Here is a 17746-nt window from a genome sequence, read left to right as displayed (position 1 = left end):
ACTTTCTTTTTCGTTTCCAGCATATGTGGCATATTTTCGCACTCTGCACATTCTTTTATTGTCTACTTTTTGTTGGCTGTGCCAGGACGGACATTTGTCCGTATTGCAGGTGCTGTCGTTTGTTTGTCTGGACTGGGTCTACTTCTCGTTCCCTTTCTCCATTTCTCCTTTCTCTACTGGCTGTTATTGTGTAATGTCTATGAATATGAATTATGGAAATTGCAGCGCCACAACGACAAGGACAACGACCAGCGAACAAGAGCCTGAGTATTCAAAATACTCACAGTCGCATTTGGCACAATTTTTTGTTGCCCATTTTTTGTCATTCGTTCGCGAATTTTAAAACTCTCCTGGGAGGGTTTTTTGTTGATTTTTGGGGGCGGTGCTTCCGCATGTTTGCAGGCGATTTTTGAGGTCGTTGGTACAGTGACCGAGTTTGGTTTTTTTTTATGGATTCGATCCCTTTTAAAGGTTGGACCTAACATTTGCTAACTATGTAGGATGATCAAGAATCCTTGCTTAATTTGAATGTCTAGCTACCAGAATTCTAATAAATAAAATGCGTTAATCCCGCACTTCGAAAAAATCCCACATAAATTCAATTAAATCGAACACCGGCTCTGGCGATTCCAATATTATACAAACGAATAAAAAATAAGGAGCTCTCGTTCGCCCCCATGGGCCACGCCCCCTGCGTCGGACATCCGCCGCTGACATTTACATTTAATGCTTGCAAATTTAACAAATAATATTCAATTAACAATTTGAATATGAATTTATTACAGGGGTGCCGGCCGACGGAGGCCGAACCGCGCGTCCAAAGTGGTAACAACTTCGACATCGCCAACCGACATGTGAGGGGAGGGTTTTAGCGGGAAGTAACGAGTTGGCCAAGTGGCCGACTTGTTTACCCTGCCACCAGCAAACACACAAGGCGAAAAACAGACAAAAAAAAAACAGAACAAAAACAACCACGCTGAAAACAAAACAAAGCCGGGGAGGCGAAAAAAAGTTATGTGAAAAAGGTGGGAAAATGCAAGCATTGTTAGCCTTTTGGCCAGGCTAAAAGGTAACGAAGCATGCAGCCACTGACGGATAAACGGACAAACGGACAGCTATACGGACATTCAGATGGAGGAAGCCGCGCAGGAAGCACAAGGAGCATGGCACGACTCCTGTCAGGCCGCACATTTCAATAATTATTAACTGCAACATTCTACATGCAACATGGCCACATGCAACCTGCAACGCGCCGCACAGTAGCAACACACACACAAACATATGGAGTAACTAGGGGGACCAGCAATTATCAAAACTTGTCCAAAATGACATTTTTTCCCGGCCAGCCAGGTGGACGCACATGCATTTTAGAGTTGGGGGCGTCAGCCCGTTGGCCATTGCATTTTGGCACGTTGCGGATTTTGAAATGCAAACACGGCATTTAATTCTATTAAGGCCGCTATTTAATTATCTCTTGCGGCTACGGACCCAAATCGCTGCTTTCAATGTCAGAGAAGCCGGAAGAGAGTGGTTTCCCTGTTGGGTCGAAGGACCCCTCCCCCACAAGTTGCCGCTTAAGTGCTGGGCATAATCCACAGCCAGAAGCTGTGCGGCTTATCGGTGCTTATCTGCGAGAGTCAAAAGTGATGCCACACGGGGAAAAGTGGAAATCAAATTCTATATTCTCTATTTTGTCATGTAAAATATATAATAGGGTTACTTAAAACCAGTTTATGTATTCTTGCAAGCTAATCATTTTCTATTTACACTAATGTTTTGGATTCGATCAAAACACGTTGTTTAGCAACACACTTTTCTCTCCGTGCACAGTTGGTGGATCTTGAATCGGGGATAGTTGATCGCAGATTCCCAAGTAGCTGTCCACTTGTTGCGCCTGTGCCAACATTTAGCTACCGATTTGCACGAGATTATCAATTGAATATAAATAATAAGTGGGAGCGAAGTAGCTGACTGAGCAGCAATCTGGGTGGCTTAGCTTTACTGATGGCCCGGCAATTTTTCGCCCCAATGCCCCGGCAACAATGTATGTAATTTGAGTGGCCTGCCCGCAAAAAACCAAAAAAACTCAAGACCCGCGCTGATCAGAGGGAGGCATCCATGCCCGAGTCCCCGACTTTTCCCTTGTTCACGTGTGTAATTGGATTTTAAGAAGTAGCTGCGCGAGACAAGACTGATTGATAACCTCACATCAAAAGGTCCCAAACAACAGGCTGAAATAAACGCCTTCAGTGGCTCTGGGGCTTTGATGTTCGCGTTCGGCAGCGAATATCTTAAGAGGATCAGATATAGACGAATTTGTGATACACTGAAATAAAAAGGGATGCAAATATTCCAGCGAATTAAATATGGAAAAAGAAATGAAAATTCCATTATTAACTTGCATTATCTTTAATCGCTGTATGCATTATTTGAGAATAATTAATCCAGCTGTAAACTGCAGTCGACCAGCTTTATAGAATTACATCTATTACTTAAGAAGGTCGGAATGTTTGTTACGTTTTTATATTATAATTAAATTAATAAATTCATATAATCATTTGAATGCTCTAGCAAACTCAGACAATGAATAATTAAACAAAAAAAATGTATTCAAATTCATATTTTATCTGGAAAGCTGTTAATTAACGAAATTAACACTCAAAGTGTAGGGTATGCAGGGAAAACACGCAATTCGGCTACTTGATCGTCGGCGGGAACAAGAGTCGATAGCACGAGGTACTTTAGGGAAAAGGGAGCCGCTCAAACCAGGCTTCCAACCGGGCCAAGATCTGGATTTCTTCTCCCCCTGCCCATCCACCGTGCGTGTTGGCCGCGTTTGTTGGCCAATTGAATTGCCATGTTTAATATTAATTGCCAGCGGAGCAAGCAGCTCGAACATGGCGAGCTCCCTCGGCTGGAGCGTAATCATGGGACAGTGAATCAATCATTTCCACACGCGGCCCCCAGGTTTTCCCGGTCCACCCACAGCCCCGCCCCATTGATTCATGAATTTTGCCCACCTAAAAGAGGAATACTACAATATTTTAGCCACCAACACCATAATGGGATTAGTTCTCTACGGTTTGTTAGTGGACCTGCTCTACACTCTATACTCTATACTCTATTTTTCGGAAAACTTAAGAGCGAATAATGTAACGAAATAAAAGTGGAAATTTTCTTACCCATGTCTGTTGATATGCCGCCGTATTGTGTTAAATCAGATCTTATCTTACCTGAAAATGCAAGCAAAGCGGAGAGAAGAAAACGTTTAAAAAATGTGGAATCAAAATTGTTTGCTCTCAAGAGATCTCGAGATGCAGATGGATGGTCTTTGGACTATATGGGGGTACGTGGGGATCTAGGGGGCAGGGGATCGTAGGGTTAAGCAGCCGCACGTGTTGCGGAGCCGGTTAAGATTTGCCAACCGAAGCTTTGTTGTTGTCGATGGAATATTGGCTACTGACTAGAGAAATATGAAAAGGTACAAAAAGATAAATGATAATTGGAATCAATTAGAGGCACGCGGATTATTGTATTATAGCAATATTAAATCAAAGTCAATAGATCTATTTTAATTGTTTAATTATTTGTATAAAAATATAAATTAGAAAACAATCAATAAGCCATTCTCCCAGGTGTAAACTATAACTACATTCCTTCGAATATCCCATTTAATAGTCAGTTTCAAGAAGGGTGTTGTTTCTAAGCCACTCAAAGTGCACTTCATAGCTCATGATATCTCGTCTGGCACTACGAGAGTCTTTCAAAGTTTGAACTAGGGCTATCAATCGCGGCATTATCGCCTGTTTCTATCGCAGTTTGCTGGATGTCTCGCCTTTTTCACGATATTTAGCGTCGCCTCAGCTTTGTTTATGCCATGAAAGTGCAAAATGTAAACAATCCGAAATGCCAACGCCTCGAAAAGGGTCGATGAGGGGGCGTCGGCAGCTTGCCGTGGAGGTAAAAGGTAAAAGTATAAAAATATGATTTAATGGCAGCGATAAAACACGTGTGTATTTAAATATGCGCGCCTGGCGCCTGAGTAAACGTAATTTCCAGCTAACAGACACAGAGACAGCCGAGTGCCGCACACAGATACTGCTACTATGTGGCCATCCAGACGCAAAGAAACAACAAAGAAAATATTAAATTAAAAAAAGAACAAGAAAACGGCCAAAAACTATGAGGGGGGGTAAAGGGTATTACATTTGACAAACGCCTCGCTTTCCTCTCTGTTTTTTTTTTTTTCATTCTTTCTGTAAATGAAAATGGGAATTATGAAGGAAAAAAAAGAGGAAAACGGCCAGCCGCCACTTTAGACAAATTCAAACAAATGGCTGGCAAAAGGGGGGATGCTGAGTGCTGTTTACATGCGACGCGACTTGTAAAAATTAAACATTTAGTTTGCGGTCTTGCCCCCTGAAAACTGAGCTCTTGCTCCTCCCCCCAGAACCTTTCTTTTTCACACCTTTTCAACGGGAGAAACTGATTTTTTATGACTCTTTAAGGCGGCGCACGCTTAGTTTTTGTGGCGGATTAGCCGCCAGTCGCATAAATGAGCGAGAGAGAGAGAGAGATCTGCGGGAAAATGCTCTCATTTTCCGGCTGCAGCTTGCGGCGTCTTTGGCCTTTTATTGCCCATCAAAAGGTCTGATATAAATCTTAATTGCCGACCCAAATAAATAGACGCCAAGAGCATGTGGCATGGAGAACTTTGAGCAGACCATCAAACTCAACAGAATGCAACTTGAACATCCGAACGATTCACTTTCGAGTGGAAAACTCGTTAGCTATTTAGCATAAACACTTTCCCAGTTTGACCAGCAAACTGATAACAACTGGCCGGCAACAACAAGTTTGAGAAGTTGCAGCCAGAAGAAGTCATTAAGGAAACATTAAATTGACATTAATGTGGTTCCAAACGGAGGAGGCGAAGGACTCAGCCGGAGGAGCCGAAAGTTCTGACCACAGTTCTAGTTCAGATAAATCAAAATAAAAATCTATAAATTATAGTGTAAAAGCAAATGTTTGGAGAATGCTTCGAAGCAATCGATGACCCAACAACGAAAAAATATATTCCAAGCTGCCATAACAGTTACCCACATTTTTGGCCAAGGCAAATCTCGTAAATCATGAAGAGCTGGCCAAACAGGCTCTTGAGAAAAGGTATCAACGAATCCGAAATGCCCTCATTTTTTCCGCAGAGTGGGCAGGGGAATCTAGTTTGGAAAACACGGGGGTTTCCTTATTAAAACGTTGAATGCCTCTGATTAACTTCTTTATTCATATAAAATATTCTTACATATTTTAAATGGCGTGAACAAACGAAAGAAGTATTTATGCTTAATGATCGTCAAGCTTGTGAGCATGTGGTTTTTTAACGTGTGTCTACACTGGAAAATATAGTTTGTTTCAATATTTGCTTCTAGTTTTAAGGGCTTCTTTAGAAAGTGAGTTTTAGTTTTTAATTTATAAAGCTAAATTTTTTCTGTCCAGTTCCATTGGCCGAGCCACCTGAAGCCGCTCGACTGGACAATTGTGAACCCATTAATCTTTGTCTTTTTAGTCTTGGAGATTTCTATCTTAATTGAAGCTCATTATAATATGCGTTTCCTACGATGCGGCGTGTTTGTTTGCTGGTAGCCCAACTTCTGTTACACAACCCGAAGACAGGCGATATTCAAACGAGATGGAGATTGGGCGACTGGGAGACTGGTGGGCAGCTTTTGCACTCGGAGAACTTGGGGCCGTTGGATCGTGGGGATCAGATCGCAATCAGGCCGAAATCCCGGCAAGAGGCCACCACCAATGAATTATTAATAATAAATAAATCATTATTAAAATCAAAATAATACGCAAATATGCATATTATCGGAAACAACATGGAGCGTTTTGTGTACGCGTGCGTGTGTATTTGTTTCTTTTCATGTTTACGCCACTTTCCCATACAGACACACAAGTGGTTATAATGAATGATTTGTTGTTTTATAATAAACACGGCGAGCGTCGAGCAATGTTGGCGTCTTCCAAGTGGCGATATGGTTATGACGTAGCCACCAAAGGGTTAATGGTGGGGGTCTTCTGCTTCGGTCACTAACGTCTGCTATATGTTTGTATGTATGTTCCCATACTCCCCCGTATGTACACATACATATCCCCATATTCTCGACCCTTGTCCCTTTCCCTTCTGGCATGGCTGCGCTCTATCCATCTCTCTTTCACCCCTTTGCATGTGATTTTTGGCCGGGCCGTGTGTTGTTGTTTTTATTAGGTATCAAAAACACCTTAAAACATGATTTGGCAACTGCCACGGGAAGACGTCCGCACAGTGGGCCCACAAATATGAATAATAACGGCTTGTGCACATGGCATTTGTATGTCAAAGATGATGATCGATAACGAAAAATTGCCAATGTCACCATACGGAAGAAACTCACTGTACATATACTATAACAATTATTGCTTATCTGCAATCGGTTCTACATGTATAATAGTTATTGATCACGAAATTATTATAAAAAATACAGCACCTAATCATTTTTAATGGGGTTATTTGGGGGAGAGCGAATGATTTTGAATTGATACTTTGGATTGTAATAAGTTTAACAACTTAGCGCCGTAAATTGTGTTGTTAAAATTTATTTTATATGTTTCAGCGTTCACACTTGCGTTCTAATTAATTAACTATATTATAAAACAATATATATAATTTAATCATTTATGTACTTTTATATAAATATATTTCCCGGATTCAAATTTTTAGTTATTCGTAGTTTAACTGTTCTGGAGAGTAACGTTTTTTATGTATTTTAATTTTATTATGCTCATGGTATCAATTTTTTGAATCAAAAAACTTAGCATCTGCCCAGTGCAACGACGAGTGCCTCAAAAAATACGAGGGAAAAGCCAAAATTGCTCCTCGCCCTGCAGCTCCACGTAGTGACCGTTGTTGTTGCTGCTGTTGTTGTTGGGCCATGTGTCTGGGCCACTTTGTGTTGTCGTCGTTGGCGACGTCGAAGTCTTGCAACTTTGGTCTCCTCGACCGCCAGTCGCAGTCGCAGTTCGAGTCCAACGACTTGAGGACTGAGGACCGCCAAGGTGCTTATTAAATTCCTTATTTAAAAATACATTAAAAAATGTAAGAAGCTGCCCCAGAACCCGAAAACCAATCCCCGAAAAAGGAGAATCGATGCCCCAGAACGGGGAGAGACTGGCAAGGGGGCATCCGCATCCCTAGCATCCGCCACAGAAATTGCGATGCTCACAGGCGCTTTGATTTGTTTCTGATCTTGCTGAATTTTGCATTCTGCGCTCCGCGAAAAAATGATTAAAAGCGCGCGTTGAAAGGTTTTCCTGTGTGCGTTCGCTTGCACTTCGCCATTTACATAATCAGCGGCATCATCGACGCACTTCCCCTGGCAATTAATTGCATGTTGCAACGGCAACTGTTGCCCGACATTTGAACTGCACAATTTTGGTGTGTCTCCTGCAGCCCACAGCCCATTAACCTTGGAGGGATATGACGTGCCCTCCTCGGCCCTACGTGTTCCCGACAATTGCAGGTAGATATGTATGTAAGTGTATATGCCGGAATACCAGGCATCCTGATAATTACGTCACAGCGTGAGAGTTCTTTCCTCGGGAACTGCGGCAAATATGAATTATGATTGCACCGAAACGTGTCAATTGCCCAGCCGCCCAGCTATTCTCAAGGTCATTGTGGACAAAAAAAAAGTAACAAGCCGCAACAAAATCTATTTATGAGTTCGAACTGTGTTTACACTGGGAAAAACTAACATCACTTAGCACTAACATCAATTAGCATGCGACTTTATTACACAATGTATGGAAATAATTTTTAATATTCAAAAGAGATATCTTAGATTTTGATTTATGTTTAAGTTCGTTCATAAGTGATATGTAAGTTCAAAATTATTGGCTTTGCTTTGCCAAAATCACACATTGCACATCATTTTTAATAAATTAGTTTTTGTAAAATTTGTTAAATACAGCTGCAATGATTTTCCCTGTAAAACTTCGTAGTTCGTTTTATAATTTTCTTCCTGTGCCACGTTCGAAATTAGGCGACCGACAAATTTCGAACAGCCGCAGAACTCGGCCATAAACCACTTCGCCGACGTGAACCTCACACACCGGCCCGGGCAAATAAAGCAAATTTACGAATTTATGTTGAAATTTATCGATAATGACTTAAAAGCCTTCAGGACAATGATTTAATGCCCTCCGCCCGCCGCTCGCCGTGTTCGCACATACAACAAACAGCGGCCCAAGAACAACATAGCAACGCCAACTGCGACTCCAAAGGCCAGAAAACTCTGATGCGGGTTTTTCAAATGTGAAGCCATGTTTAGATACGATAAAATTGAATTTGGTTTGCATTTGGGGCCTCGGATCAGCGGCAAATGATCGATGATCGCTGGAAGTGTGCGCCGATTTATTTATGACTTGATTTTCCGTTGCGATCATCAGATTTAATCAGTTCGCTCAGAGCAAGTCGCTTAAAATTAAATTATATTCGCATTATATGTTTTGGAGTAAATCAAATCGGCGATAACAGTGACAAATGGCAATAATGCGGATCTAGTGAATTAGAGATAAGGCCATATACATATACATATAATATATTTTGAATTCCAGGTCTCAAGTTCAAAAAATTCATTCAGTCTGAATATCGTAACTGCCAGCTCGTCTCGTTTTCTTATAAGAAACAAATTAAGATGGAAGTTTCAGATAAACGTGTCCGACCATCTTCAGGTAAGAAAGCATTTGAATTTCTTAGAGGGAATGTTCCACTTAAGGTGTTATATCGCGCAGAGATTGTCTGACACACTGGAAGTGTTATACAAGACACCCTGTATGAAGGGTTTTCGGAAATGGTGTTTCTGTGGTCTTGGCCTGGCCAATTCATCACCGACACTTCAGACTGGTCAGGCTCTGCGCATAAATTTCATTACCCTGATCATCTTGCAGATCGGATCGATCCGAGGGAAAACCTGTCGCAAGGCTCGCGAATTTAGTTCAACTTTAATTGTTTTTTAACCAGCTCTTCGCGTTGGCTATAAGTGAAATTTGATTGATTTTTGAAGGGTATTTTTCAAGCTCACTTTCATACACGGATAAAAATTTTTAGGCAAATAATAATTTGAGCCTTCCAAACAATTAAGAAAATTTAATAATTTTTAAGTTTAAATTGTTAACTTATTTTGAAAATAATAACTTGTAAGCTCTCTATTTTCCCTATTTCTTTAGTGCCAACTTGAGTGCAGTTTATGTTCGATCTTCGAGCACCTAGACCTCCTTCGGCTGACCTACTCTTGGCTTTGTTCTTGGCCCAAACGGCAATCTCGGCCCAGACGCAAGCCGTTCGCCTCGCTCGGCTGGTGGCTGAAACCCGTGGAAAAGTCGGGCGGTGAGGTGCTGAACGTAATTACATAATGGCGTAGTTAACCGTAATAAGCGCGACTTCTGCGCGCAGTGTGTGTCCTGAAAGGATTCTTGCCCTTTCTCGCCGACTCCTGTGGCTGCCTTTGCTGCCTTTTGCTATTTCTAGCCTTCTCCGTTGCTATTTTGCAGCTCTTTTTAAGCCGCATGCCATAACTCACGCTGCTCGTTGCCGCTCTCTTGTTGCACAAATTGCAGCTCACTTGGGCTGCCAGCGCTGCAACAATTACCGCCGAGCATCATTAAAAGCAAAGGTGACAAAAATTAGTAAACAAAGTGTTGAAAATTATGAGGCAGACGTAGCGCTGCAAGGTGTCGCGGAGTGGAGCAGGTGAAATCGGAGGGTCTGAGCTGGTTTTTTCTTTTTTTTTTTTTAGCTACTCATGGCTCTTCTTTATGGCTGTGATCTTGCTTAGAGTGATTAAATCGCTGAAATTGGCGGGCAGCGAGTAAACTATGGTCGGATCGGCCACCCCAAAGGCTGCCTTTAAATAAAATGATTGGAATATAATTTAGAGTTAGCCAAAGGGGGTTTTTGACTTTTTAACACTTGGTTAAACCAAAAATGTACCTCCTAATTTTCTTCCTCTCAAGAATATATTTTGACTATTTTTTTTTTTTTAATTTTTAATGTGTTTACCAAGTATAATAACATATTTTTTCGGAACTTTTTAGCCAATTTGAATATACACAATATTAGCTGGGACTTTATTTTTTGCATCCTAAATCTATAATAAATTTTTAGTTTCTATTTTAGTTTTTTCAATGGAAAGTTTTTGATTGCCAATAAGGTGTACAATACTCCTAGGTACATCCCATTAAAAGGCCTGTTCTGCCTGCTTTCATATGTCTTACATTACAAGTTGTTATCTGTTTTTCCCATGATCGATTCGAGCTTCATCATTAAATTGCTTTACATGTTGACTTGTCTGTTAATCGGAGCAGAGACGGCAATTAGTCACAGGATGACTTTTGTTGCCATAGCTGCAATCTGTTGAGCTTGATAACAACTGGGAAAACAACAAAGCTTTGGTTGGCACTGCAGGGATGAGTAGAGAAGGGATGGGATTTCGGGGGACTTTCAGTGGACTTGTGCTGCAGTGGACACTCACTTTTGGTCGGATCTTCAGGACACTCACCTGCGATAGCCATCCAGGGGTAGAATGTGTGATTGCTGGCCTGGTGTAAACTGCTGGCGGCCGCCGTTTGGGCAGCGGCGCCCGAGATGGTGCAATTGGCATTCCAGGCTGTGCCCGCTCCGGCCACGCCCACGCCGCTCTGTACGCCCCCGGCGTTGCCGTTGCCGCCGCTGACACTCACATTACCGCCGGCACTGCCGCCGCGATGGCTAACGGGACTGCCGCCCGACGTGTCCAAGTAGCCGCCCACTCGGGAATCTGGGGTGCAGGCGGAGGGTCTAACGGGCATGCCGCCCGCCGGATTGTTCTGTCCGTTTGCATTGGCCGAATTACCGCCATTGGCATTGCCGGCTCCACCTGTTCCGCCCGCTCCGCCGCCACCACCACCTCCGCCGCCACCCCCGCCGCCATTCGAGCCGCCCGTGTTCCAAATGTCCTTGTAGCCATTCACCGCATCCGCCTTGATATTCAGGCAGTCCTGTTTGTAGGCTCCGGCTCCATCGCCGTATATCTTGTTGCAGGCGGCCGTGATGCTGGCATCGTAGGGCGAGTCCTGGGTGGTGCGTTGCAGATGGTGGTTGGCATAGGGACTCATGCCCAGCGAGAGGGGGAATCCCCTGTACGCGGCCGCCGCTGCACTGGCCGTCTGGTCGTGGTGGCCACCGCTGCCCATCGCCATTCCGGTGGCCTGGTGCGGATGGCCATAAAAGCCGGAGGCCTGCTCGAAGTACGAGTTCATTGCGCTGCTGGCGGTGAGAATCTTGGCGGTGCTCCGTCTGAGACGGGCTAAAAGTCGTTGGGGGCTTGACCGATTTCACACGAATTGGTTTCCAGGGATCTGCGATTTTTGGCGGATTTTATTTGAGTGTTTCCTCACTTTAGTCGCTTTCTGTGATGTTCCTTTGCCTTCTTTGGATTTAAACAAATTTTGTTAAACTTTTTTTTAAGATTTAATTAGTATTTTCACTCCAAGTCTTTGTTGATTAATTTTTGTTTTTTATAGTTAATTATGTCTTATTATTTTTGAAATATTCTTGAAAATTTTTCTCGTTTGTTTTAGCACCAATTTGAATTTTCTTTGTTTTTAAGTAACCAATTTGTTTTTCATTTATTTAAATATTTATAAAATATTTTTCTGCTTGGTAAATATTTATTTCAAAAGTTAATATTTTTATTGCACTCTCCACGCGTGTGGTTTTAAAATTTATTTAAGCACTAATGTTTATTGAGACTTCAATCTTAATAATCTTAAATATTTTTCCACAATTGTTTGTACGATTTCACAAGTGTTTCGTATACTTTGTTGCGTTTTGGTTTCGGTTTTTAGCCAATTGCACTTTGCTGTTAATTGAATTCGAATTTGAATACTTGGATTGCGCTTGCCTTGGCACTATCAAAGGCTCGTAAGCGTTACGATTATTACTATGTTTATTGTTATTGCAATTATTATTATTATTTTTATGGTTTTAACGATTTGAACGATTTGAACGGTTATTAGCCTTAGTGCTGACCGAACGGGCGCGAATGCGTCTGCTGACGGATTTCCTCGAATCTGGACGCCAATCTAGTGGAAAGCGACTTTTCCGCGCGGCATTCACGGGCGGACGCGTGGGCGAGCGGTAAAGCGCTGAGGGCCAATAATAACAATAATGCCGCTGATAATGTGGATAATAAAACAAAGCGCGCGCCTGTTATCCAATCCGTTGCCATCGAACGAATGTGGCACCAAATCGCAGTTGCCAGTGTTTTGACTTTGCTCTTCCGACTCAACTCACTCGACTCGGCCTAAAAACGAGTGGAAAACAGAAACAGAGAGCCAGCGAAACGCTCAAAACCAGATTGTTTTTGAGCGCTCTTGCGCTCTCTCTTGAGTGCTCAGTTCAAGTTTATCGGGGTGGGCGCCTCTCGTTCATTCATTCGCGAGGAAGGAAAATGCGCTCGCCGCGGGAAATTCATCATGGAGGAGGGCTGATTTTCCTTCAACTGAGTGGCGAAAAAACGCTCGACGACGGGCTGCCCGCCAGTTGCCAGTTGCACGCCAAACGATGCGCATCCCGTTTTTGCTCGGTTTTAGCGCACTCATGAATACAATTTCAGTTCCCTGTCTTTGTGCTAGAATATGGCTTACGCAAAATATTTATAACTATTTCTTTTCAATTTAAGCCGCCCATTTTTTAATTTTTCAATATTTTAGGAAATATTTTGAACTCAAGTCGTCAATGTTTATTTGTGTGAAGCGCACAAGAACAAATATTAAACATGTTGTCTTTTCAAAGTTTTTGTTTTAAAATTTGTTTTTAAAAGAGTAGTACTGCAATTATTGCAATTATTAATTTTATTTCTATGGAGGTAAAAAACAACCTACAAGGCTAATCCAATTTGTATAGGATACTTAAAAGGAAATGTATATAAATAAATAAAGGATACTTAGCACTTAGCAATTAGGTCTTTAAAAGCGAATTATAATATATTAATAAAGAAATAATTTTTGTAAAAAAAATTCCCGTGTTTGGCATTAGTTTATTAATGATAAGTCAACCCCAACTCGGCAGTGTACGATAATACAAGCCAGGGATCCGGAAAATTTGTGTGCTGCGGTTTTCCTTTTCCTATTCAAATTAAAATTCGCATTCGAATCCAAATGTTCAATCCGTTCGCCAATACTTTCAATGGGATATTAATGTCAATGTAAATATGGTGGGAATTGATGCTAATAAATTCATATGCATAATGCAAATAGATCGGGGTCTTGCAGACCGAGAACGCCGCGCCATTCGCGAAAGTTTCGCAAATATTTGTCAAAGTTTCCACATTCGCACAAACGGCTCGTAGATTAAGCCAGAAACCGACGGCGAACAAACAAAGTTGCTTGCCACAAGTGTTTGCAAAATAAACTTATTATAAGAAGAAATTTACTTTTCTACTTTTCCAACCCCTGCCAGCGCCATTTTCCACCGCCCAAATTTTCGGTGCCAAGTCTTAAAAATCAACAACAAGCGAAAGATACAAAAACTTGCACAGAACACAGATACACACCACCACATACACACTCTGACAAACACTTGAATCACATTCGGAGACGCGGCGACATTTTCCAAAAGCCCAAGGAAAAGCGAAGCCAAAAGGCGAGAAGACCCAGAGCAAAGCAAAAGTAAAGTAAAAATCGCAGTCGCAACTGCAAACTAAATATCGTGAGTCGGGAATCCAGGACCCAGAAACTCGCTATCCCGCATTTGGGACCCAGGGGAAGGACACGAGTGCGAAGGACTCGCGGGGATGACAGAGAAATAGCCTCATAACCATTTGAAGCCATTCGAAGGCGCATAAAAGGATCACAACAATCGCCGAAATGAGCCATAATGAGCTCGTAAAAATTTTGCTACCTAATATACTCGGGAATCTTACGGGTACGAGTATATTCAAACTTGCTACGTTATGGGGTATGCAATGGGCAGCGCCAGCTCCCCTCTGTGGCTCCTGCTCCTCTCGTTGCTCTTACCTCCTGCAGGAGCGACTCCTCCTGCAGAAAGTTGGAACCCGCAGTTTTGTTTTTGTTCGACATCGATGATTGTTTTTTCCTCCGTTCTGCATTCTCGAGTTGGCTGAAATAAGAGGAGTGCTTGTAGTTACTGCTCGATTATGAATTGATGTATTTCTTTCAGAAAGTGTAAGCGTTTTTGTTGGAGAGTTTTCACAAATCCTATTAATTTAAAAATTACGATTAAGATTAAAAGAACTTTTTACTTAGAAACTATTAACGTTCTCTATAACAGCAGCATTTATTTATTTCTCTCTTCTGGATGTGTAAACACGTTTTAGCAATGGAAGCCCCACCACGCCCACACAGCCCGAAAAGGGAGGCTTCGATTGTCTTGGCATAAAGTCGCAATGAGATTGTGCGATTCCCGATTCGCAATTCGATTCCCAAGCATTTGCATACAAAGCGATCTCATTTTCATATGGCCACCACCAGCGCCCCCGCTTCACTGTCATCGGTAGCTTGTTGCAGCAATTTACGAGAGCTTCCGTTTCGCGAAAAGGGGTATTAAGTGCAAAGCTCACACCTGTCCAAGTAGCCTGAGGTTGCCCAGTTGCCCAGTGGATATGGACAATGCTAAATGTGGCCAATTAGCCCCGAGGCGGCCCAATCCGTGGCCAAAACCTGACTCCTCCTTCACACCAACACCTTGATTGATGGCCTCCATCTCCGTTCACCGTTCGCTGTTGAGAACTGGTGCGGGGCAATTAGACAAGCCGTTTAATTGCCACCTTGGCAGCTCGTTTGCCTCCTCACCCGCTGTTTTATTGGCCACAATCGCTCAAATCGAGCGATGCCATCCGTATGCGTGCGATGGGCGCACCCAATCTAATCATAGTCCCAAACAGATACATTTGCTTCAGGTGGAAAGGAGGAAAATCGGGGGGAGCCACTTACGCAGCTAATAAAGCAGCAATTTGGCAGCTGGAAGCGCCGGCGCTGACGCCAGTCCAGAAACATCAAACGGCCAGTACCAGAGTATACTAGTTGCCCTCCTCCATTCGAGATCAAAGTTTTCGTGGCCCCGAGGTTTATTTACACAGAAATGTTCAACAAAATACTGCCTGCACTCTCCGACTTGTTTACGTATTGTCTATAAGGATGTCGGCTGTGTCTTTCGGCATTTTTCTGTTCGATGCGGCGCGGCACCTGTTAGATGGTGCACTGGGAAAAAATACATGAAAAAGGCCGTAGCTAGAGTGAAGTATTATTTAGAGATTGATTAGATCTTGCTTTAATATGTAGTTATTAACTGAATTCGATTTTAATAACTGCTTTTTAAAACTAAATATCCATTTTAGTTGAATAACTTTACTGTTTCTTACTTTTTTCTGTGTAAATTTGGGTGGTACTTTGAAGGGGCCTATCTCAACGCCCTCCAAATTTATCACCCCAATCGTTCAGAATTTTCAAAGTCAATACGCTTCGCCGTCGATTCTCGGTCTTTGATGAGACCGAAGCCAAATGATCGCGAACCACGTGGTGTCGACAAGTTAATGGGCCAACAAATGGCAGAATTTGATGCATTTGGTGTTCAAATTTCTCATGTTGCTACTGATTAGTACCACTAATTAGATTGCGCAACCTTAGTGCGTTTTCTTAAATCAATATTTTGATGTCGTTTTTATAAAATACAATAAATTTTTAATAATAAAACAATACAACCTCTAATTTTCTTCGAATTCTTTTATGTTATCCTTACTGATATTATTTTTAATTGGGGCCTACAAACTTTGTAAATATTTATGCCAAGAATTATTTTTGAAATAAGCCAAACTAAAGCCTGAGAAATTTGAAATAAAGCCCCGCCCCCAAACAATCAGAGCTACCCATATAGTGCGACCTCCCACACCGACGCTTTTCCGAAAAATTTAATGAAAAATGTAATCTAAAAAAAAATGAGCCAGAAACAATGAGTGAACGAATGGACCAAGGAGCGAACAGAAATGAAACTACCGGGCGCACTTCCTCTGCAAATTTGAATGGCCCCGGCTACAATGGTCATAATGTACGCATGGATTAACCAATTACATTGCAATTTTAATTTGCAGGCTGGCGAAATTTTATTGCGAAATTGGCGGGAGCGCAAAATGAAATCGGCGCGCCGCGAATATGGAACGCATTGATAAGGAAATCCTGAGGGCCATACAGCGGGTTTTTTTGGGCGCGTTTTCGGTTTGGCTTGGGGAGTGGCAGTTGACCCGAAAGCAAGGGCCATGGCAAACAGAGATGCGAATAAGAGCACAAACAGAGGTCCGAATGCGCAATGCAATCCAACGGATTTAAGTTCTTTATTAACACTTAATAAATCATAGGAGGGCGGCTGGAGGTGGGTGGTGCAGGATGGTTCCAGCCGCCCCTGGAGCTCGTTTTCATTCCATTGACGACGCTTCGTCGGCCTCTGGAGGGGAAATGGTGGCCATAAAACTAGCGCCGGCGGACCGAACCGAACCGAGCTAAACCGGGAAAGGGCCGTAAATGCTTGTCCATCCATCCACCCATTCATCCATTCATCCATCTGATGTCCGGCTGTCCGGCACTATCTGCCACATTGCGACAGTGTCAAGCATAAATCCTCATCATAATTCAAAGCATTGATCATCGCCTCCAACTCCCACTCGAATGGCAAAAAATGACAAATTGTTTGGCGCTTGCATGTGGCGCCTGCCCTTTTGCACGTGTGTTGCCAGTTGCAAGTTGCAACTGGAACTGCAACTGCAGTAGCAGCACAGCCAGCAACGGCAAATGCAACGTGCACAAATAAAATACTCGTAAAATTGAGCCGACCGCTGCAGAAGCAACGGAAAAAATTTTCCTCTTTCATTTTTAAATGAAAGTTTATTATTGTTTTTGCCTGACAAGATAAGGTAAAAGTCGTAAAATTTTATTATGTATTTATGCATTAAGCATTCTGCATTATGAATTTAATACGGAATTATAAATATTTGCGGATTTAAACTTAAGGCCTATTTGTGTGCAAGTGTCGTCAAATTCAGGTGAATCGATTGGAGGGAGAAATGCGGTGCACAAAGTTGAATATTTAGTGCCCATTCATTGCGGGCACAACCATTCATTCTATTTAAGCCCGCTTAAAATTAAACATGTGTCAGTGCAAGGCGAAAATCGAACAGAAAACTGCAGTTGAGTTAGCAAAATCAATGGGAATTTGAATTTCGGCTAATAGCGTTTATTCTAATCGAAAAATCGAAAGAAAAAACTTTAGAATTTCGCTCTACTTCTGGTTAATTTCACTTTGTTAAGTATATTTTTTAAAGGAATTTAAATAAATATTAAATATGAATATTAAACAGAAAAACAAAGAATAAAAAGCGTTAAACTTGAAATCGCGTGTAAAATTATCTTGTTATTGATTAAAGAAGTTATATTTCTTTGTCTTGCATAGAATTAAACAGATAAAAGTTATATTTTCAACTGAAATACTGAAGTTAAATATCCTTGAAGCTAATGTCATTTAGGCAACCATTAAGTCTCATTTGAATGTCGTTCCACCGTTAGGTGAATTTATAGGACTACTCGCGACCTGGACAGACAACTCGATGCATTTTCCAGCTCGAGTCCGTTGAAAAATCAATGAACGCAAAAAGCC

At 42.1% G+C, this 17746-nt stretch overlaps 1 protein-coding gene across 4 annotated transcripts in view; it reads right to left on the bottom strand.

The window, feature by feature from the left end:
- The window catches only part of LOC6616838 (homeotic protein ultrabithorax), a 76062-nt gene extending 63748 nt beyond the window's left edge, over positions 1-12314 (bottom strand). Inside the window, exons 1-2 of one of the 4 annotated variants that reach the window (XM_032721554.1) lie at positions 10575-12314; positions 3183-3233 (exon numbers count right to left, since the gene is read on the bottom strand). In XM_032721554.1, coding sequence (XP_032577445.1) covers positions 3183-3233; positions 10575-11340 — 817 coding nt within the window. In that variant the 5' untranslated portion in view covers positions 11341-12314. The remainder of the gene's footprint in view (positions 1-3182; positions 3234-10574) is intronic. The other 3 variants (XM_032721555.1, XM_032721557.1, XM_032721556.1) reach the window with 3 other exon arrangements.
- Positions 12315-17746: the final 5432 nt, after the last annotated feature.

This window comes from Drosophila sechellia, chromosome 3R (genome assembly GCF_004382195.2).
Source record: "Drosophila sechellia strain sech25 chromosome 3R, ASM438219v1, whole genome shotgun sequence".
Classification (NCBI taxonomy): domain Eukaryota; kingdom Metazoa; phylum Arthropoda; class Insecta; order Diptera; family Drosophilidae; genus Drosophila; species Drosophila sechellia.
This window is presented reverse-complemented; position numbering and strand designations above follow the sequence as displayed.